The sequence below is a fragment of the Schistocerca americana genome, chromosome 4, assembly GCF_021461395.2.
Source record: "Schistocerca americana isolate TAMUIC-IGC-003095 chromosome 4, iqSchAmer2.1, whole genome shotgun sequence".
NCBI classification, from domain to species: domain Eukaryota; kingdom Metazoa; phylum Arthropoda; class Insecta; order Orthoptera; family Acrididae; genus Schistocerca; species Schistocerca americana.
The window spans coordinates 760264186-760288152 of NC_060122.1; the positions used below are offsets into that span (position 1 = coordinate 760264186).

The 23967-nt window shown below is 44.1% G+C and overlaps 1 protein-coding gene across 2 annotated transcripts in view; it reads left to right on the forward strand.

Annotated features, from left to right (window-relative positions):
- Positions 1–23967, forward strand: part of LOC124613073 — a 1160819-nt gene that overhangs the window by 905664 nt on the left and 231188 nt on the right. For both annotated transcript variants that reach the window (XM_047141658.1, XM_047141657.1), the window contains one exon: positions 2593–2722. In XM_047141658.1, the coding sequence (XP_046997614.1) occupies positions 2605–2722 (118 nt within the window). In that variant the 5' untranslated portion in view covers positions 2593–2604. The remainder of the gene's footprint in view (positions 1–2592; positions 2723–23967) is intronic.

Genomic DNA, 23967 nt, shown 5'->3' on the forward strand with positions numbered 1-23967 from the left:
CACTGACAGAACCACAGGCACATAGACACAGGCAACAGAGCATGCACAATGTCGGAACTAGTACAGTGTATATCCACCTTTCGCAGCAATGCAGGCTGCTATTCTCCCATGGAGACGATCGTAGAGATGCTGGATGTAGTCCTGTGGAACGGCTTGCCATGCCATTTCCACCTGGCGCCTCAGTTGGACCAGCGTTCGTGCTGGACGTGCAGACCGCGTGAGACGACGCTTCATCCAGTCCCAAACATGCTCAATGGGGGACAGATCCGGAGATCTTGCTGGCCAGGGTAGTTGACTTACACCTTCTAGAGCACGTTGGGTGGCACGGGATACATGCGGACGTGCATTGTCCTGTTGGAACAGCAAGTTCCCTTGCCGGTCTAGGAATGGTAGAACGATGGGTTCGATGACGGTTTGGATGTACCGTGCACTATTCAGTGTCCCCTCGACGATCACCTGTGGTGTACGGCCAGTGTAGGAGATCGCTCCCCACACCATGATGCCGGGTGTTGGCCCTGTGTGCCTCGGTCGTATGCAGTCCCGATTGTGGCGCTCACCTGCACGGCGCCAAACACGCATACGACCATCATTGGCACCAAGGCAGAAGCGACTCTCATCGCTGAAGACGACACGTCTCCATTCGTCCCTCCATTCACGCCTGTCGCGACACCACTGGAGGCGGGCTGCACGATGTTGGGGCGTGAGCGGAAGACGGCCTAACGGTGTGCGGGATCGTAGCCCAGCTTCATGGAGACGGTTGCGAATGGTCCTCGCCAATACCCCAGGAGCAACAGTGTCCCTAATTTGCTGGGAAGTGGCGGTGCGGTCCCCTACGGCACTGCGTAGGATCCTACGGTCTTCGCGTGCATCCGTGCGTCGCTGCGGTCCGGTCCCAGGTCGACGGGCACGTGCACCTTCCGCCGACCACTGGCGACAACATCGATGTACTGTGGAGACCTCACGCCCCACGTGTTGAGCAATTCTGCGGTACGCCCACCCGGCCTCCCGCATGCCCACTATACGCCCTCGCTCAAAGTCCGTCAACTGCACATACGGTTCACGTCCACGTTGTCGCGGCATGCTACCAGTGTTAAAGACTGCGATGGAGCTCCGTATGCCACGGCAAACTGGCTGACACTGACGGCGGCGGTGCACAAATGCTGCGCAGCTAGCGCCATTCGACGGCCAACACCGCGGTTCCTGGTGTGTCCGCTGTGCCGTGCGTGTGATCATTGCTTGTACAGCCCTCTCGCAGTGTCCGCAGCAAGTATGGTGGGTCTGACACACCGGTGTCAATGTGTTCTTTTTTCCATTTCCAGGAGTGTATTTTGCCCATTGTAGTCGCTGTTGTCATATTATCTTGGTCAATAAAGACTTCCTTCTAGGACGACGGGCTGAGAGTCCAGCCTCCAGTAGTCTATTTCTTACAGTTCTACTGGTTACTGAGATGTCGCACATTTCTTCCCAGTCTCGCTTTATTTCAGTTGATGACAGGCGACGATCGTTCAGTGAAAGCCTTTTCAATACCTTGCCCTGTTTGGCAGTAGACGCCCTTTCTGATCTCTTCCTTCCTCATTACCAACATTTCCTTTTTCTCTGTATTTTTTCAGTAACCTCGAAATCGTAGACTGATTAAATCCTGTCTTAGAGGGTACCTCTCTGATGTTGAGACCAACAGACGAATAAGCAAGGATAGCAGCTTTCTTTTCTGGTGTTAGTTCAACTGGCCTGCCCTTCTTCTCACTGCAAAGTCTCAACTCTAAATGGCAGTATAAACACTGGTTTCATTGTAAAACCAAATGACAACAACAAAGAGTTGTCTATTGTTGGAAAACATGCGTGAAGAAGTCAGAGTATTAAGACAAGAATATGTCAACAAAGTTCAACAACAATGGGACTGGTATAACTTGAAGCAAACTGCTGCAAAAGACAAAAAATTCATGGTGATGCAATAAATATTTCCACCACTGTAAACTGAAAGTGCTGCTCTGAGATGAAGAGGTGGGCACAGGAGAGGAATTCGTATTGGGTCGCATCAAACTAGTCAGAAGACTACTGATAAAAAAAAGAGAGAGAGAAAGAGGGATGAGGGGTAGACTCCTTCACTGCTGCAGCCTTCTGTGCGAACTCCAATGCACGCCATGCAGCGAGTTACAGTAGGTTCAGGCCCTTCTATATAATCCGATCAAAATTACTTCACGATAGACCACTAAGAAGGGATTAATGGTGTGACGCTCACAAGGAAGGCACGCAGCATCTTCAGTTAATCCCACAAGACCATTAGCCGAAGCAACCACCCACCGTTGTGAAATCTTCACCCCAAAATCTACAGCACTTCCCGCTAGCTGCAGTTTCATACGATATGCGGATATTTTCGGAATATAGACTGCTTCATATAGATTAGATTCTTTTGTCAATTAATGATTAAGTTATAAATATCGTTTTTTGCCCGGACATACTTCGTATTGCATTCGTTTACAAAGGCAGCCGGTATATCCAACGGTTATTCCCGTGGCGCTCGCCTATAGGTTTGCGGGGAGTGGAAGTTGCAAAGTGACGCCAAGTTGTGACACGGGGCCCCCACTGTTGCAGGAGAGCGCCGCCATGCCGACTCCACCGCCGCCGCCGCCGCCGGGGGCGGGATCCGGCCCGGCGCTTGGGGCGTCTTCCTGCCGGCGGATGTTGCTGCTCGCCGCCGTCCTCTTGGCAACACTGTGTCCAGGTGAGTGGCCTCCAAACGTCTTAGTTACGTAGTTAGTTGCATGATCCGAAGATCACATTCCCGATACATGTTAACGTGTGGAATTATTACCGGAACAGAATAAAACATGCACTCTGTGAAAAATTATTTACATGGTTACATGCCGTGATGTATAGGATGAATCGGCTGCCCCTACCAGTGTCGTTTTATGCAAACCGCAATTCCAAATCTGATGAGTCCTCCGGGCAGTGTGAGCGTAATCGAAGAAACTTTTCAGTTCCTGACTTCCCGTCCAGGGCTGTGTTGCACATCTTCGAAGCCTTATGTGCATGTCGCCTCTAGGTGCTTCAGCTCAGTGGGAAGGCTGTCTTGGCCACAGGTGAATCGTGCCTTGAAAATAAGTCTACGAGTTGTGGTGACTAATAGCGGCATACAAATACTGATCAGTGCAGAACCTGTGTCCCAGTCTGCCATCTTGTTTCCTTATCGCCAGGATCTCAAGAAACGGGAGGGTGCCAACTGTATGGTAAGCTGTATATTGGAGTGAAGCCAGGTGAAGTGATTCATTTAAGCCATCCCTTCCACGTGGTCAAACGACTAACGTGTCATCCATGTAAAGGTAGGGACAAATTATTTGGGCTTCCTCCAGTTCCTCCTCCTCGATATCTTCCATGAATGAATTCGCCACAACCGTTGACAGACGATGCCCTATAGTGACACCGTCCGTCTGTTCATAATAATTTCCATCGAACAAGAAGTAAACTGAAGTGAGCATAAACTCGAAGAGTCTCGTCCACGTTGGTCTCGAATTTCTTGTTTATCAGTTCCATGGAGTCCTTTAATGGTACCCTGGAGAAGAATGACACTACGTCGGAACTAACTAACATGTGGCTACATCTACATCTGCATGGTTACTCTGCAATTCACACTTACGCACTTGGCAGAGGTTTCACAGAAACGCTTTAGGACTATTTTTTGACTCTTCTACTCTCAAACTGCCCATAGGAAGAATGAAGGGTCACTTGCCACAGTGCATCAACAAGAAATTGCCTGTTTCAATATATTCAGCTCTAAGGTTCCGCCACAGGAAATAAAATCAGCTGGGATATTGAGGATAGTACAAATACATATTCAATATTATTTATTCTCTTTTCAAACAAATCACTTATTTTACCGGCCAGAAAAATTATGGTCCTTACATGTAAGTGCAATATAAATTGAAGAAAACTGTCTCAACATACATGTTACCGATAAAACAGTCACGTTTTAGTAAAGTAAGGAATATTTTGTGTACTGTTTATTAAGAGACCACTTAAATGAGAAATCTGCGGATTCTCACTGATCTTCTGGTATTCCGTCATCACTGGAATCTCCAGGACTCTGTGTAGTAGTTGATAAAAATCGTGATTAATAGGGGGAACGAAGCACAGGATGAACTTTACGTGTTTCTTATCTACAGTCACAAGAAGTTTTTCCCTGGGATAATTGAGGTACTGGGCAGTGTTGTGAAGCTGAGCTGGCTGATCCTTCATTCATTAAGGGAAACTAAAAAAAAAAATGGTTCAAATGGCTCTGAGCACTATGGGACTTAACATCTGTGGTCATCAGTCCCCTAGAACTTTGAACTACTTAAACCTAACTAACCTAAGGACATCACACACATCCATGCCCGAGGCAGGATTCGAACCTGCGACCGTAGCAATCGCGCGGTTCCGGACTGAGCGCCTAGAACCGCTCGGCCACCGTGGCCGGCGGGGAAACTCACTTTATAGTGTTTCACTTCATACATCACCACTGTATACTGTGGGTGTGCGCGTCAGCGCGCGCCCGCCCATGTGTGTGTGTGTGTGTGTGTGTGTGTGTGTGTGTGTGTGTTTTATCTTCTCTGGTTGTAACGCATCTCAAGCTTATCCAAGCTATAGTTTGTCCCTCAGCTTTTACCTGTTTGTTGAAACTGATGTTAAACTGTCAGCGCTAAAAAAATCATCACTTTTCATTTCCACGATATCCAGCTTTTGGTTTTTACCTCCGAATGTTTCGACTATTTTCAGGATTCCGTGTGGAGTTAAATGTGTTTCTTGCTTTTCAGCTTGCCCTCAGCTTTGTGTAATTGATGACCGGGATGAATCGACCCAATTACTTCTACTAACTTCCAAAGTATAAAATTCCACCATTCCTACTGTTCCTTTAATTCATTAGACAAATACTTCCTTGTATGAGGACCTTAGAGGACCTACGTTTGTTCGTGGTGTAATGAATCTTCTCGATGTGGAGAGGGAATTTTATGCAACAAATTTTCAATTGCTGGAACTGCTTCATAGTTCATTCACCTTTTTCACGGTTTCCACTCCTAGCAGTGGCACGTGTGTCAAAGTATTATGAAATTACATTCCAAAAGAGACATCGCTGATAGTAAGAGTATTCAAGTAATATATTGCTAATTAGTGAGAAAAATGAAAACATAGAGAAATGATTCCGACTTTGCGGTCGTAGAAAATCCCAAGCGTACTGTCCATTATATGGCTTAATATCTTTATTGCCAAATTAACTAGGGCTTACTCATTCATTTAATGTTGGTTCGGTACGATCATTGCACATCAGGTAAGTGAAGATATTGTACATAAAAGTGAAAGAAAATAAAACATTTTATCACGATTGCCTCTGGAGCCTCGGTAATCAAACAAAACCCGTCAGCAAAGCAATTAAACGTTAACATAAGTAGTACCCAATCTTTGTGACCGAAAGGACATGTTAAAACAAGTACTAGGAAATAAGTAATTTTCACTTGACGTGTCACTGCCAAATAAAACAGCTCGATGAAGCTTGGACCATAGACAGGACTGTTACAGTATGTCACAGAAGGTAACTGAAAGAAGTATGCAATGAGACGAACGGAAGTAACACTTTCATTTAAAGACAACAACACAGAGATCACGGTGATTTCTGATTGTCCCCTGTACGTTACAAAATATGATTCTCAAAATGGCGTGTAATCACGTGGGCAGCAATACATGCTCTACAACGTGCTCCCATGCTGGCCACATGGTTCGTAAGTGGTTACTTTCTGTACTGTACTGTGGCAGTCCTACATATGTTCCAAGTTTCTTCGAGCTACGTTACTTGGTAGGGATCCATCATGAAGAAGTTACTTTGCACGCCAATCAACTTCTTTACTCGATCTATCGAAATATTTCTTCTATTTTTCTAGTGGTTTTCTTAGTTACTTTCGTTGTACCTATCAAGCAGGAAGAAAGCATCCGCCTTATCGAAATTTACAAACACCATTCGCTTTTGCTGGATTCAAAAGAGAAGTCATCAAAATCGAGAAAAATCAGATAAGTGTATAAGGAAATGTGAGTGATTCTTCAGCAGTCAGTTTCAACCTTGAAATGGGAAATGTTAGCTCTGTTGGAGTCAGATAGCAAATAGAACCGAATTTATGATGGAGAACAAAAGCGGGATCGCAGGATCCGGTATGCAGATTCTGTATATACACATACTTACGATTTCGGCTTCGAAATGTAACTGACTTCTTTTGCACTGAAGGACATACTTCGAGGTCACAGAGATATTAATGTTTCAAATGAAGCATATTTGGCTTTTAATATTGCAAAAGCAAAGAAATTTATCGCAAAGAGAACAGACCCCGAAAATAAGGAACTGTAAAAAAAAAAAAAAAAAAAAAAAAGCAAGAGTGTGCAGCAATGATTCTGGCTTTAGACAAGTCTACAGACATCATAGATCAGATTCAACGTGTTATGTTATGTATCAGATGACTCCGAGGTGACGGAAGAACTGTTAGATCTGGTTACATTGAAAGATTCTACTCAATAGTGTGACATTAAACAACCCATAGATGGGCCTTTAGTTAGAACATCAGTGCGTACAGGGAATATTGCCAGTGTTGCTGCCGATGGGACACTATGTATGATAGCTAAGTAACAAATGCTTGAAGGCTTTTAAATAGTCTGACGACATACCCTGACTTCATGCCTGTCGAAGGATGGAAATATTTAGTATCAAATGATTTTCGGTGTACACATGTTATGCAGGTAGTATTAAAAACTGTTTCTTCCTTAATTTTAACTACACAATGCGGCTCTCTTTGAATCAGTTTGTGGCGCCCAAAGGTTAAGGGCTACCCCTGATCTACACCATAGGTTCTTAACCTTCCTCAGTTCAATATCCCCTCCCTACTTTTAAATGGTGACTACCCCCTCTCCTCCGCACACTACCGTTCGCGTGAAAAAGCATTTTCACAAATGAAGCTTAGTATAGTCGATTTATAGACGAAGGGATAAATCCCCGTTGGAAGTCTTCATTGGAATATCGGTGGCACTTCTTTTACCCAACTATTTTCAAAAATGTGCATATGTCATTAAGTAGATACCACAGACTTTCGCCGTGCTCCACCGAATACAGACTCAAAATATCACGCAGTCTCATTACTGATGCAGCTTCCATTACCAGTGCTTCACTACTGTTAAAGGGACGGTCAACGGTATTCAGCTGTCGGAGATTTACCGCACGTAGGGCTCGTTCATTTAATGAGCACGTACAGATGCAAAGTGGCAAAAACTGTTGAAATTACAGTGGCTTCGGCAAGTTAAAGTACTGATTTTAGTAAATATTTTAAAAGTTTTTGGTACTTACACGCCTTAAAATTATTCTAGTGTCGTATGTAAAATAACTCTGAAGAGAAATATACAATCCTGGAAATGGAAAAAAGAACACATTGACACCGGTGTGTCAGACCCACCATACTTGCTCCGGACACTGCGAGAGGGCTGTACAAGCAATGATCACACGCACGGCACAGCGGACACACCAGGAACCGCGGTGTTGGCCGTCGAATTGCGCTAGCTGCGCAGCATTTGTGCACCGCCGCCGTCAGTGTCAGCCAGTTTGCCGTGGCATACGGAGCTCCATCGCAGTCTTTAACACTGGTAGCATGCCGCGACAGCATGGACGTGAACCGTATGTGCAGTTGATGGACTTTGAGCGAGGGCGTATAGTGGGCATGCAGGAGGCCGGGTGGACGTACCGCAGAATTGCTCAACATGTGGGGCGTGAGGTCTCCACAGTACATCGATGTTGTCGCAAGTGGTCGGCGGAAGGTGCACGTGCCCGTCGACCTGGGACCGGACCGCAGCGACGCACGGATGCACGCCAAGACCGTAGGATACTACGCAGTGCCGTAGGGGACTGCACCGCCACTTCCCAGCAAATTAGGGACACTGTTGCTCCTGGGGTATCGGCGAGGACCATTCGCAACCGTCTCCATGAAGCTGGGCTACGGTCCCGCACACCGTTAGGCCGTCTTCCGCTCACGCCCCAACATCGTGCAGCCCACCTCCAGTGGTGTCGCGACAGGCGTGAATGGAGGGACGAATGGAGACGTGTCGTCTTCAGCGATGAGAGTCGCTTCTGCCTTGGTGCCAATGATGGTCGTATGCATGTTTGGCGCCGTGCAGGTGAGCGCCACAATCAGGGCTGCATACGACCGAGGCACACAGGGCCAACACCCGGCATCATGGTGTGGGGAGCGATCTCCTACACTGGCCGTACACCACTGGTGATCGTCGAGGGACACTGAATAGTGCACGGTACATCCAAACCGTCATCGAACCCATCGTTCAACCATTCCTAGACCGGCAAGGGAACTTGCTGTTCCAACAGGACAATGCACGTCCGCATGTATCCCGTGCCACCCAACGTGCTCTAGAAGGTGTAAGTCAACTACCCTGGCCAGCAAGATCTCAGGATCTGTCCCCCATTGAGCATGTTTGGGACTGGATGAAGCGTCGTCTCACGCCGTCTGCACGTCCAGCACGAACGCTGGTCCAACTGAGGCACCAGGTGGAAATGGCATGGCAAGCCGTTCCACAGGACTACATCCAGCATCTCTACGATCGTCTCCATGGGAGAATAGCAGCCTGCATTGCTGCGAAAGGTGGATATACACTGTACTAGTGCCGACATTGTGCATGCTCTGTTGCCTGTGTCTATGTGCCCGTGGTTCTGTCACTGTGATCATGTGATGTATCTGACCCCAGGAATGTGTCAATAAAGTTTCCCCTTCCTGGGACAATGAATTCACGGCGTTCTTATTTCAATTTCCAGGAGTGTATATTAACCAATGGTGTTGGTTTCAAGTATCATACCAATATACGGTAAATATATTCACGTATATATTTTTGTCTGTTAATAGCCTGAAAACAATCAACGAAGCAAGCACAGAAAGTCCTCTGCAGCACCCCATCGCCAGTGCTGCTTCGTATTTACATCGCACCCTTGTCGCCCCCTTTTCGTTCAACCACCCTCTCAATAAGGGGAAACGCGCCAAAGGGGTTCACAGGTTGGGAATCAGTGTCTATACGAATGGACCATCATCTCTTCCATTCCCATCATAATACAAGCGATCATTACTTCTTTACATTGTGGCCACGTGCATACAACCTAGTTATAAAAAGTGATTAATAGATAATGTAATAATTCAAATCACCCTCAAGCAGGGAGGGAAACATAGAGAGGGAGGGGCTGGGGGGAGGGGCTGGGGGGGGGGGGGGGGGTGATCTGCTTCTGTGTGGCACCCTCCATGTTGGCAACACTTCAGGACAATTCACATTATGTGGGTTTTGCTCTGCAAAAACAGTAACGAGACGCTATCGAGAATTCTGTCTCACATTTGATGTGGATGAAGCGAAATATTACACGAAACAGCCACGAAAAGGGCACGCTCTGCTCCTACATCTATGTGACCTCTCAAGATGATGCTATATTTGAAATTTAAATTGCATGTACAGAATTTTCATACCGGATCCCACGATTCCGGTTTTGTCCTCCATCATATATTCAGTTCTACTTGAATGCAGCAGAGTTAACATTTTTAATTTGAAAGTTGAGATTGGCTGCTGAAGAATCACGCTCATTTCCTTACACGCTTACCTGCATTTTAAACGATTTTGATGCCTTTTCCTGACTCCCGCAACACAGTAACTGAGAAAACAGCTAGAAAAACAGAATTCTTCAACAGATCAACGGAAGAAGTGTATTCATCTCTTGATCTCCCTCTACGCTGCCCTCCAATACTAAATTGGTGATCCCCTGATGCCTCAGAACATGTCCTACCAACCGATCCCTTCTTCTGGTCAATCTGTGCCACAATCTTCTGTTCTCCCCAATCCTATTCAGTACTTCCTCATTAGTTATGTGATCTACCCATCTAATCTTCAGCATTCTTCTGTAGCACCACATTTCGAAAGCTTCTATTCTCTTCTTGTCCAAACTATTTATCGTCCATGTTTCACTTCCATACATGGCTACACTCCATACAAATACTTTCAGAAATGACTTCCTGACACTTAAATCTATACTCGATGTTAACAAATTTCTCCTCTTCGGAAACGCTTTCCTTGCCATTGCCAGTCTACATTTTATGTCCTCTCTACTTCGACCATCATCAGTTATTTTGCTCCCCAAATAGCAAAACTCCTTTACTACTTTAAGTGTCTCATTTCCTAATCTAATTCCCTCAGCATCAGCCGACTTAATTCGACTACATTCCATTATCCTCGTTTTGCTTTTGTTGATGTTCATCTTATATCCTCTTTTCAAGATGCTATCCATTCCATTCAACTGCTCTTCTAAGTCCTTTGCTGTCTCTGACAGAATTACAATGTCATCGGCGAACCTCAAAGTTTTTATTTCTCATTTTAATACCTACTCCGAATTTTTCTTTTGTTTCCGTTACTGCTTGCTCAGTATACAGATTGAATAACATCGGGCAGAGGTTACAATCCTGTCTTACTCCCTTCCCAACAAATGCTTCCCTTTCATGTCCCTCGACTCTTATAACTGCCATCTGGTTTCTGTAAAAATTGTAAATAGCATTTCGCTCCCTATATTTTACCCCTGCCACCTTTAGAATTTGAAAGAGAGTATTCCAGTCAACATGGTCTATAGGTCTATAGGTAAGTATATAATAATAATCCAGAATTTATCATACGTACCTATAGGTGATGTACGTTACAGGCAACACGCCGCCATTGAACTTCTTACTACAGAGAAAGAAACTGTGGGGAATATTCACAAACGCTTGTGCGAAGTCTATAGAGCATTTGCTGTCGACAGAAGTATAGTTAGTAGCTAGACATGGAGGGTGAGATCATCAGAAGGCGCTTCGGCGGAGCTCCATGATTTGCAGCGGTCGGGGAGACCATCCACGGCTGTCACATCTGACAACCCTGACCTAGCAACCTCAGACTTCTACTTGTTTGGGCCGTTACAGGATGCCATTCGCGGAAGACATTTTGAGAACGATGGGGAGGTGATTCGCACAGTGAAGTACTGGCTCCGCCACCAGGACAAAGATTGGTACCGACAGGGCATACACGCCCTTGTTTCGCGCTGGAGGAAGGCCATAGAATGAGATGGAGATTACGTGGAAAAGCAGGATGTGTAGATAAAACACCATTCTTTCGTGTGAGTAATTCTCATTATGTTCAATAAAGAGCTGTTGAAGAAAAAAATGCGGTGCATTACTTTCTGGCAACCCCCGTACAATAAATAATCGAGGATGCTCAGTGCAGGTGCCATTCGCACCTGAAGAAATGCCTTCACAAAAGAAGACGAAGTAAATACCCCAGAATTCGAATCGAGAACAGCTGACAACATGAGTAACGCAGAAGTAAATACCCTCGGAGTAGTGAAGCAACTTAAATCACTTAATAAAGGCAAGTCACCTGGTCCAGACTTTATACCATTTATGTTCCTTTCGGAGTATGCTGATGCATTGTCTCCATACTTAATAATCATATACAACCGTTCGCTCGACGAAAGATCCGTACCCAAAGACTGGAAAGCTGCACAGGTCACATCAATATTCAATCCACTAAATTACAGGCCCATATCGTTAACGTCGATATGCAGCAGGATTTTAGACCATATATCATGTTCGAACATTATGAATTACCTCGAAGGAAACGGTCTATTGACACCTAGTGAACATGGGTTTAGAAAACATCGTTCCTGTGAAACAACTAGCTCTTTGTTCACATGAAGTGCTGAGTGCTATTGACAAGGAATTTTAGATCGATTCCGTATTCCTGGATTTCCGGAAGGGTTTGACACTGTACCACACAAGCGGCTCGTAGTAAAATTGCGTGCTTATGGAATATCGTCTCAGTTATGTGACTGGATTTGCGATTTCCTGTCAGAGAGATCACAGTTCGTACTACTTGACGGAAAGTCATCGAGTAAAACAGAAGTGATTCCAGGCGTTCCCCAAGGTAGTGTTATAGGCCCTTTGCTGCTCATTACCTATATAAACGATTTGGGAGACAATCTGAGTAGCCGTCTTCGGTTGTTTGCAGATGACACTGTCGTTTATCGACTAATAAAGTCATCAGAAGACCAAAACAAACTGCAAAACGATTTAGAGAAAATATCTGAATGGTGCGAAAAGCGGCAGTTGACCCTAAATAACGAAAAGTGTGAGGTCATCCACATGAGTGCTAAAAGGAACTCGTTAAACTTCGGTTACACGATAAATCAGTCTAATCTAAAAGCCGTAAATTCAACTAAATACCTAGGTATTACTACTTACATTGGAAAGAACACATAGAAAATGTTGTGGGGAAGGCTAACGAAAGGCTGCGTTTTATTGGCAGGACACTCTAGAAAATTTAACAGGCCTAGTAAGGAGACTGCCTACACTACGCTTGTGCGTCCTCTTTTAGAATACTGCTGCGCGGTGTGGGATCCTTACCAGGTAGGACTGACGGAGTACATCGAAAAAGTTCAAAGAAAGGCAGCACGTTTTGTATTATCGCGAAATATGGGAGAGAGTGTCACAGAAATGATACAGGATCTCGGCTGGAAATCATTAAAAGAAAGGCGTTTTTCGTTGCGACGGAATCTTCTCACGAAATTCCAATCACCAACTTTCTCCTCCGAATGCGAAAATATTTTGTTGACACCAACCTACATAGGGCGGAACGATCACCACGATAAAATACGGAAAGATGTAGGTGTTCATTCTTTCCGCCCGCTATATGAGATTGGAATAATAGAGAATTGTGAAGGTGGTTCGATGAACCCTCTGCCAAAGACTTAAATGTGATTTGCAGGGTATCGATGTTGATGTAGATGTAGATGTAGAAGAACTGTCGCAGGGGAGGAAGAGTGAGAGCTAGAAATAAGAAGAAAACACAAATTGCAGAAGATTATTATGACATTAAATACACTTTTCCAGGCGGCCTCCACAGAAGGATCACCCGCTACGACGACCATTGCAAGTGAACCGGAAGTAGTATGTCCTTCAGACTGTTGCGGCGTCTAGACTGTTGGGTCACTGTAGAGGGTCCCCCTGAAGCCGTCACCCCTACCGCCCGGTCCGCTCTGCGATCAGGAAAAAGTGCTCACTCCCCGGATCGCCTTCGTCGACGTGCACGATGTATTCTCCTCGGAGAGGCAGTAAAACCGCGTGCTGTGGCGAGCCTGGAGACCGCAGTGGACAGTGAGCAGCGAGTCGCCGCCCTGGGACAGTGTCGGCGTTGGTGACCCCTGCCCGGTGGTCGGCGGCCGGCGTCGCCTCGGCGGACAGGCAGTCCATTATTCGCGGCGGTCCCCGGCGGAGCCAATCATACACGCTGCCTGCGTGTTGTCCGCGTATCGACCGCGGGCCGGGGCGGCGGCGTCCCTCCGGCCGGCGGGCGCGGACACTGGGTCCGAGGAGCGGCGCAGATTTCCCTGGGGGCGGCGCAAGCGGCGGCGTCCCCACAGCGCCGCCCTCACACCGACCACCGGCCGCCACCGCTGCTCGCGCCAGTTCTCGATCCCGGGACGACCGCCGTTTGCCGCCAACCACTTGTAACCTCCCCCTCACTTATCGACCTTAATGACAGTGATAAATTAAACCGCCTGCACCTAATGGAAATTTGGGAAAAGCAATCGTCACCGAAGTTAATTTGTCGGTAAAGAGGGAGGAAAGGGTTACATCTAAATGAAAGGAAAAATGCAAATCAAAATTTTGAAAAGGGGTAAAGTTAATAAAGAAAGTAAATGTGCGGTCGTTACGTTAACAATTGATTGGCGTTTATTAGATATTTGAGATTTGGGGAAAATTACGGTCGCCAGTCCAATAGACAACTACTATAATAACTGAAAAAGAAAGATTAATGCACATATAATTAGCACTAAAAGCGTGGCAACTGAAGGTTGACACGTGTTGTGTGAAAACTGAAAGTTTGTCAGAAGTAATAAATTTCGCTAGACTTTGACTTAATTTAGCAAAAGAATTAATAAAACCGGAAAATTGAAAGTTAATTTAGTGACGGAAATTAATAGTAAGATTTGTTTCTGAAGCACTACGATATTCAGTAAAATAAGGTTAGTCTTCGGCTACCTCAACAATCATTTCAAAATCTACTTGAATCTACGCAATTTAGAAATAAGAGATTTAACTTTGAACTTGAATTAAATGATTCTGAACAATTAACAATAGTAAAATTTAGTACGTACCAAGCTGAGCTGCAGTCACAGGTAAGCTAAAATATGGTAACAAAGCTCGCACCCTTAATTTCTGCTTCTGTAATCTAAATATTGTAGCCAGCTATGAATACTTTAACTGAACTTTGAAATTAAAGCAGTGAAATGGAATATTACTTTAATGCTGGCGTCTGAATTTCAACGACACTCGGGTTCATTTCGGAAAAGGAAGGGACCCTGCTTGGTAATGCAATTGGGACAATGAGCAACAAAGGTTCGTGCTAAGTTGCTGTAATTTTGTGATGCAACAAATTTAAAAGCTTAGATCTGCAATTCAGTTCTAAAACTTTACGTGCTTCCAGTCTTCCTTGTTGGTTGATTGAAGGTTTGAAGTCGTCGGTCGAAGAGGTGGCGACAGTCACTCATTGTCGGCCGTCGCTGTTGCAGAAGCTGGATGTTGGCGCGCCTTCTTCTCGACACTGTCACCAGGCGAAACGGGCTCTTGATGTGCGCCAGCTAATGCTTCCCGTCTGCGACACCGTGTCAGAAACTATCATAGCAAGTCGAGCGCAATTACATGCTGCCAAACCCCGAAAGCGCGGCAACTCGCGGGAGCGTCACTCAACACACCTGCTCAACAGCACTACTCCAGCCAGACTCTGCCCTGTCCGCGCTCCACGTGGCTGAGTTAACACTACCAAAGATCCTAAACACTTTGGTTCTCCACACGACCTATCGATGTATTCGTTCGATAGCATAGCTTTCCCTAGGCAAGACCCAGCGTAAAAATACAAATAATATTTACAAAACAAACCAATTATACATCGACATAAATGCATAAATATTAGTAAAACAATTACAATATATAAAGACACAAAAATGTCATATCTTGAGGTAACAAAACAAGGAAAAAAATTATAGTACAATAGATGGAAATAGGAGGATATGAATTTCCGGTGTTACACACTCACCACTAACGCTGTCGCCACTCCGGGCTGTCACGCTTCAGCCGCTACAAGGCCGTCCTCCAGTCCATTCATTTGCTCCAATTTTCAAATAACTCTCCACCTCTTTCACAATATGAAATTGTATACGTACAAAATGCGAAACTTATTTACTATTCCCCATAATCATCATCATCATCATTTAAGACTGATTATGCCATTCAGCGTTCAGTCTGGAGCATAGTCCCCCTTATAAAATTCCTCCATGATCCCCTATTCAGTGCTAATATTGGTGCCTCTTCTGATGTTATGCCTATTACTTCAAAATCATTCTTAACCGAATCCAGATACCTTCTCCTTGGTCTACCCCGACTCCTCCTACCCTCTACGGCTGAACCCATGAGTCTCTTGTGTAACCTTGCTTCTCCCATGCGTGTAACATGACCACACCATCTAAGCCTGTTCGCCCTGACTGCTACATCTATAGAGTTCATTCCCAGTGTTTCTCTGATTTTCTCATTGTGGACACCCTCCTGCCATTGTTCCCATCTACTAGTACTTGCAATCATTCTAGCTACTTTCATATCCGTATCCTCAACCTTGTTGATAATGTAACCTGAATCCACCCAGCTTTCGCTCCCATACAACAAAGTTGGTCGAAAGATTGAACGGTGTACAGATAACTTAGTCTTGGTACTGACTTCTTGCAGAAGTGAGTAGATCGTAGCTGAGCGCTCACTGCATTAGCTTTGCTACACCTCGCTTCAGTTCTTTCATTATGTTGCCATCCTGTGAGAATATGCATCCTAAGTACTTGAAACCGTCCACCTGTTTTAACTTTGTTCCTCCTACGTAGCACTCAATCCGTTTATATCTCTTTTTTCCACTGACATTACTTCGTTTTGGAGATGCTAATCTTCATACCATAGTCCTTACATTTCTGATCTAGCTCTGAAATATTACTTTCAATCGAATCTGCCATCACATCTAAGTCATCCGCATATGCTAGATTGCTTATTTTGTGTTCACATGTCTTAATCTCACCCAGCCAGTCAATTGTTTTCAACATATGATCCATAAATAATATGAACAACAGTGGAGACAGGTTGCAGCCTTGTCTTACCTCTGAAACTACTCTCAACCATGAACTATTCCTTATGTTTAATAAAGTTTAATAATATTGCAGCTTCATAAACGTATAGACTTAAAAGTAATTAAGAAACGAAAATCGTAAAATTAACGATTTATGAATAGAAGAACTCTTGGTAACACAAGTAAGCTTTGATATCTGTTATCTTCTGCACACTAAAGGTAACCGCAGTATCACTGTGCTACAGAAGGATATTACAGATTACACACGGTGGTCTATTGATAGTGACCGGGCCAAATATCTCACGAAATAAGCGTCAAACGAAAAAACTGCAAGGACGAAACTCGTATAGCTTGAAGGGGGAAACCAGATGGCGCTATGGTTGGCCCGCTAGATGGCGCTGCCATAGGTCAAACGGATATCAACTGCGTTTTTTTAAAATAGAAACCCCCATTTTTTATTACATATTCGTGCAGTACGTAAAGAAATATGATAGTTGGACCACTTTTTTCGCTTTGTGTTAGATCGCGCTGTAATAGTCACAAACGTATAAGTACGTGGTATCACGTAACATTCCGCCAGTGCGGACGGTATTTGCATCGTGTTACATAACCCGTATTAAAATGGTCCGTTTACCAATTGCGGAAAAGGTCGAATCGTGTTGATGTATGGCTGTCGTGATCAAAATGCCCAACGGGCGTGTGCTATGTACGCTGCTCGGTATCCTGAACGGCATCATCCAAGTGTCCGGACCGTTCGCCGGATAGTTACATTATTTAAGGAAACAGGAAGTGTTCAGCCACATGTGAAACGTCCACCACGACCTGCAATAAATGATGATGCCCAAGTAGGTGTTTTAGCTGCCGTAGCGGCTAATCCGCACATCAGTAGCTGACAAATTGCGCGAGAATCGGGAATCTCAAAAACGTTGGTGTTGAGAATGCTACATCAACATCGATTGCACCCGTACCATATTTCTATGCACCAGGAATTGTATGGCGACGACTTTGAACGTCGGGTGCAGTTCTGCCACTAGGTACAAGAGAAATTGCGGGAGGATGACAGATTTTTTGCACGCGTTCTATTTAGCGACGAAGCGTCGTTCACCAACAGCGGTAACGTAAACCGGCATAATATGCACTATTGGGCAACGGAAAATCCACAATGAGTGCGACAAGTGGAACATCAGCGACGTTGGCGGGTTAATGTATGGTGCGGCATTATGGGAGGAGGGATAATTGGCCCCCATTTTATCGCTGGCAATCTAAATGGTGCAATGTATGCTGATTTCCTTCGTAATGTTCTACCGATGTTAATACAAGATGTTTCACTGTATGACAGAATGTCGATGTAGTTCCAACATGATGGATGTCCGGCACATAGCTCGCTTGCGGTTGAAGCGGTATTGAACAGCATATTTCATGACAGGTGGATTGGTCGTCGAAGTACCATACAATGGCCCGCACGTTCACCGGATCTGACGTACCCGGATTTCTTTCTGTGGGTAAAGTTGAAGGATATTTGCTATCGTGATCCACCGACAACGCCTGACAACATGCGTCAGCGCATCGTCAATGCATGTGCGAACATTACGGAAGGCGAACTACTCGCTGTTGTGAGGAATGTCGTTACACGTATTGGCAAATGCACTGAGGTTGACGAACATTGTTTTGAGCATGTATTGCGTTAATGTGGTATTTACAAGTAATCACGCTGTAACAGCATGCGTTCTCAGAAATGATAAGTTGAGAAAGGTACATGTATCACACTGCAACAAACGAAATAAAATGTTCAAACGTGCCTACGTTCTGTATTTTAATTTACAAAACCTGCCTGTTACTAACTGTTCGTCTAAAATTGTGAGCCATATATTTGTGACTATTACAGCGCCATCTATCACAAAGTGAAAAAGTGGTCCAACTAAAATATTCATATTACTTTACGTACTACACGAATATGTCATAAAAAAGGGGGGTTCCTATTTTAAAAACCGCAGTTGATATCCGTTTGACCTATGCCAGCGCCATCTAGCGGGCTAACCATAGCGCCATCTGGTTTCCCCCTTCAAGCTAGAGAAGTTTCGTTCTTTGTAGTTTTTTCGTTTGACTCTTATTTCGTGAGATATTTGGCCCGGCCACGATCAATGGACCACCCTGTATATTTCATGTAAACCTCTAAAATTGTAGCATTTGTTAGTGGCCTTCTTTAAGAAATACGCGCATGTATATAGCCCCCACTGCTTTCCCATTTTTCTTATCGCTTAAGCTTCCTCAGTGTTAAGCGGAAGTTTTTTTCCTATAGTGAGGTTGTTGTAGCTTATATTTCCTCTTCTTACCCCATTGCATTTTTAACAGTGATCTTTTGTAAACAGAACTCTACCTTCTGCACTCTGAATTTATGTATATTATTACTCTGTCAAGAAATGTTTCATAAATTTTATAAGGAATGTACATCTGTAAATTTGTATGTTTTCAATAGCACTGTAGAGGAATTTTCGCACTTACTTTATTATACAATGCTGTTCTACCCGCTTTTACCTACCGCCCTCTGTATCCCAATTTTTCCTAGTCGCCTGAGTCTGTATATTTGCAGCAGTTGGCCTCAGTCTGTGACATAACGTACACGTAACTTACGCAAATACTTTCTCTTGCGACGCTTATTACATTTATATGTTGACAAGAGCCTCTACCTATGGGCATTTACTAATGAGTAGTCTTTCATCAATTTCGTTTATAACAAGAGCCACTAGGCTTCATCTAATCTATTGTAGCATCATGTGATATAATAAGTAAGTACGTTTAGTTCACAAATATTTTTCCATTAATATTTTATCATGTTTGTAAAAAAAAAATATTTTGTCACCGATTTACACATTTTTAGGCCAATACTTGTAAAGAAGATATTTTTACAAATATCGAAACCGTGGTCACTGGATAATAAACCTTTATTTGCAACTGCTTGTCTCATTTTTCAATGTATTCTGAATTACACATTTGCTGTTTCGCAGCCATGTTTAAGATTTTGCATAGAAGGTACCAATTTAGGAATACAGAGAATAGGTTATGACACATTATAACATTCAGACATATTATAAATTAGGAAAAAGTTTCCTAAAATAAACAAGATTCTAGCATTTTAAAAAAATAGCTCTGAGCACTATAGGACTTAACTTCTAAGGTCATCAGTGCCCTACAACTTAGAACTAATTAAAACTAACTAACCTAAGGACATCACACACATCCATGCCTGAGGCAGGATTCGAACCTGCGACCGTAGCGGTCGCGCGGTCCCAGACTGTAGCGCCTAGAACCGCTCGGCCACCACGGCCGGCCCCTAGCATTTAAGAATGAGAAATAAAAGATAATGAACATTCATGAAATTAACTAAATTTTGGAAAGCCGAGATATAGACAATAACCGTACTTTTAGGAAGAACGAAAACAGAAATTAGGAAAGATGTCTCTTCACCAAGTGCGTATGACGTTGAGTGTCTTGGAATCGTCCATCAAGCCGCCGACTGACAGTCGCAGCTCTTCATCCGAATCTAACACCTACTCTAGATTTTCTAATAACTGAACCTTAACCTCAACAATTGTCTTTAAAATATGTTGTCAATATGTTCTTTTTCTACTTGGATACAGAATTGTTGAGATTCACGTCTATTTTAAGAAAATAGCTAAAACACAAAAAGTTCTTCTGGGTGTTCCTCTACGTCCCCTTGAAATTAACGTAGCAGAGTATTTACGCATATACCGCTGGTCGTTTAACTCATAAGCACATGACGTGCAAACAATTTCACATATGTCATCAGTGGGCTCAGAAGGGCCATGCCAAACACCGTAAAATGGCCCCACACGACTAGCGCCCGAAAGGACAGACATAGTTTTCGCTCGGCGGTGCCACATCACGCAGCTTATGACAGAAAATAGAATTGTTTACAGCAAAACAAGAACACAGACAATAAGACGATGCCTTTGTCACCACTGACAATCAGTATGGCGACCACTGTAGCGGCTACCTGTGTCGCATCACCAGAGAGATGATTAGTGGCATCGGTTCACACAACGACAACACTGGATAGAGGACTGGTACCAGACAGCTCCCAGTTCCGTGTACTCCATCACGCACCCAATTGGACAGGCTCCGAGGAGAGTGAACGTCGTCACACTGCGTTTCTCATACAAGTCGAGCACCTGGCGTGATGCTGTGTAGTGCCATTGCATACACAACACGATCAGCTCATGCTCCCATAGCCGATAGTTTGACCACCATCCGTTAAATTTCTGATTTTAGGACCAGTGACTGCTCTCTATCTTCGGGGTCTCTGTAAGATTATCTCTCCACACGATAACGCAAGAACGTGTGTTGCCCGTGCCTTCCTGATTTAGGGACCGATGACAGAGCAGTTTGGTCCCTTCCTCTCCTTTCTAAGCCAACCAACCTGATTTATCTCGATACGAAGTACGTTCAGCTGTTGCACTATGCAACAGGTTCTATAGGTCTCTCACTCAGTGGAAGCATATTGTCACTGGGTTCCGTATGACTGGTACCCCACCATCTGTCAGCAACTACTCTTGATGAATTCTGGGCTACGCTGAAGTACCATCGAACGACGTACACGTATGTTTCATTCAAGATCATTTCAGCTCCACACCTATCCGGCTTGTTGCCAGAGATGACATTTCTGTCTACTGAAATCATATCTTTCTCTTTTCTTGACCCGTCACGAATTCCTCTCTTGTGCCAACTTCTTCATCTCAGAGCAGCACTTGCAGTCTATGTCTTCAATTATCTGCTGCATGTACTCCAATCTCTGTTTTCCTCTACAGTTTTTGCCCTCTACAGCTCCATCTAGTACCATGGAAGTCATTCCCTGATGTCTTAACATGCGTCCTATCATCCCGTCCTTTCTTCTTGTCAGTGTTTTCCACAAATTCCTTTCCTCACCGATTCTGCACAGAACCTCCTCATTTCTTACTTTATCAGTCCACCTAATTATAAACATTATTTTGTAGCACTACATCTCAAATACATCAATTATCTTCTTTTCCATTTTCCCCACAGTCCGTGTTTCACTACTGTACGGTGCTGTGCTCCAAATGTTGACTCTCAGAAATTTCTTCCTCATATTACGGCCTATGTTTGATGCAAGGCCAGGAGTGCTTTTTTGCCACTGCTGGTCTGCTTTTTATATACTCCTCGCTCCATCCGTCATTGGTTAGATTGCTGCCTAGGTAGCAGAATTCCTTAACTTCATCTACTTTGTTGTCACCCATCCTGATGTTAAGTTTCTCGGTGTTGTCATATCTCCTACTTCTAATTTGTTTCCCCTTTCTTCAGTTTACTCTCAATGCTCATTCTGTACTCAGTAGACTATTCATATCATTCAACAGAACCTGTAATACCTTTTCACTCTTACTGAGGACAGCAATGTCAACAGCGAATCTTATCACTGCTATCCTTTCACTTTGATTTTTAATTCCATTCTTGAATCTTCCTTTTATTTCCGTCATTGCTTCCTCGATTAACAGCTTGAACAGTAGGGGCGAAAGACTAGCTCCCTGTCTTACACCATTTTTAATCCATGCACTTCTTCCTTCGACTTCCACTTCTGTTGTTCCCTCTTGGTTCTTGTACATACTGTAAATTATCCGTCTTTCTCTATAACGTACCCCACTTCCTCGAGGATTTTGCACTGTCGAATACTTTTTCAGGTCGACAAATCCTATCATACCCTATACACTCCCAAATCAGCTACAATATGAATCCATGCATTCCTCCCAACGTACTATTTTTAAACAATAAATAAAAGATCGTTATTCCCGTGACTCTAAGATGCAATTCTAATGGCTACCAGTGTAGTGCAACTTGTAGCAGTTAGATTTGACTGATTTGCTAAATCAAACTTATTTAAAAAGGCAGTTAGAAATTTCCTGTTAATTATCACATTCTACAGGGTGTTATAAAAAGGTACGGCCAAACTTTCAGGAAACACTCCTCACACACAAAGAAAGAAAATATGTTATGTGGACATGTGTCCGGAAACGCTTACTTTCCATCTTAGAGCTCATTTTATTACTTCTCTTCAAATCACATTAATCAGAACGTACCAGCGTGACTTTAAACACTTTATTACAGGAAATGTTCAAAATGTCCTCCGTTAGCGAGGATACATGCATCCACCCTCCGCCGCATGGAATCCCTGATGCGCTGATGCAGCCCTGGAGAAGAATGGCGTATTGTATCACAGCCGTCCACAATACGAGCACGAAAAGTCTCTACATTTGGTACCGGGGTTGCGTAGACAAGAGCTTTCAAATTCCCCCATAAATGAAAGTCAAGAGGGTTGAGGTCAGGAGAGCGTGGAGGCCATGGAATTGGTCCGTCTCTACCAATCCATCGGTTACCGAATATGTTGTTGAGAAGCGTACGAACACTTCGACTGAAATGTGAAATGTGCAGGAGCTCCATCGTGCATGAACCACATATTGTGTCGTACTTGTGAAGGCACATGTTCTAGCAGCACACGTAGAGTATCCCGTATGAAATCATGATAACGTGCTCCATTGAGCGTAGGTGGAAGAACATAGGGTCCAATCAAGACATCATCAACAATGCCTGCCCAAACGTTCACAGAAAATCTGTGTTGATCACGTGATTGCACAATTTCGTGAGGATTCTCGTCAGCCCACACATGTTGATATGAAACTTTACAATTTGATCACGTTGGAATGAAGCCTCATCCGTAAAGAGAACATTTGCACTGAAATGAGGATTGACAAATTGTTGGATGAACCATTCGCAGAAGTGTACTCGTGGAGGCAAATCAGCTGCTGATAGTGCCTGCACACGCTGTACATGGTACGGAAACAACTGGTTCTCCCGTAGCACTCTCCATACAGTGACGTGGTCAACGTTACCTTGTACAACAGCAACTTCTCTGACGCTGACATTAGGGTTATCGCCAACTGCACGAAGAATTGCCTCGTCCATTGCAGGTGTCCTCGTCGTTCTAGGTCTTCTCCAGTCGTGAGTCATAGGCTGGAATGTTCCGTGCTGCCTAAGACGCCGATCAATTGTTTCGAACGTCTTCTTGTCGGAACACCTTCGTTCTGGAAATCTGTCTCGATACAAACGTACCGCGCCACGGCTATTGCCCCGTGCTAATCCATACATCAAATGGGCATCTGCCAACTCCGCATTTGTAAACATTGCACTGAATGCAAAACCACGTTCGTGATGAACACTAACCTGTTGATGCTACGTACTGATGTGCTTGATGCTAGTACTGTAGAGCAATGAGTCGCATGTCAACACTAGCACCGAAGTAAACATTACCTTCCTTCAATTGGGCCAACTGGCGGTGAATCGAGGAGATACAGTACATACTGACGAAACTGAAATGAGCTCTAACATGGAAATCAAGCGTTTCCGACTGGCGGTGAATCGAGGAGGTACAGTACATACTGACGAAACTAAAATGAGCTCTAACATGGAAATCAAGCGTTTCCGGACACATGTTCACATAACATCTTTTCTTTATTTGTGTGTGAGGAATGTTTCCTGAAAGTTTGGCCGTACCTTTTTGTAACACCCTGTATAAACTGAAGAATTACTTAGGTAACACAGAATAGGGGTTTGGTAAAAAAAAGTCTAACAGAAATAAATAATAATAACGGTGATAAAAACATTTATCATTCAATAATACACTTGCACTCTATTTTTTTTCTTCTTTTTCTGTTA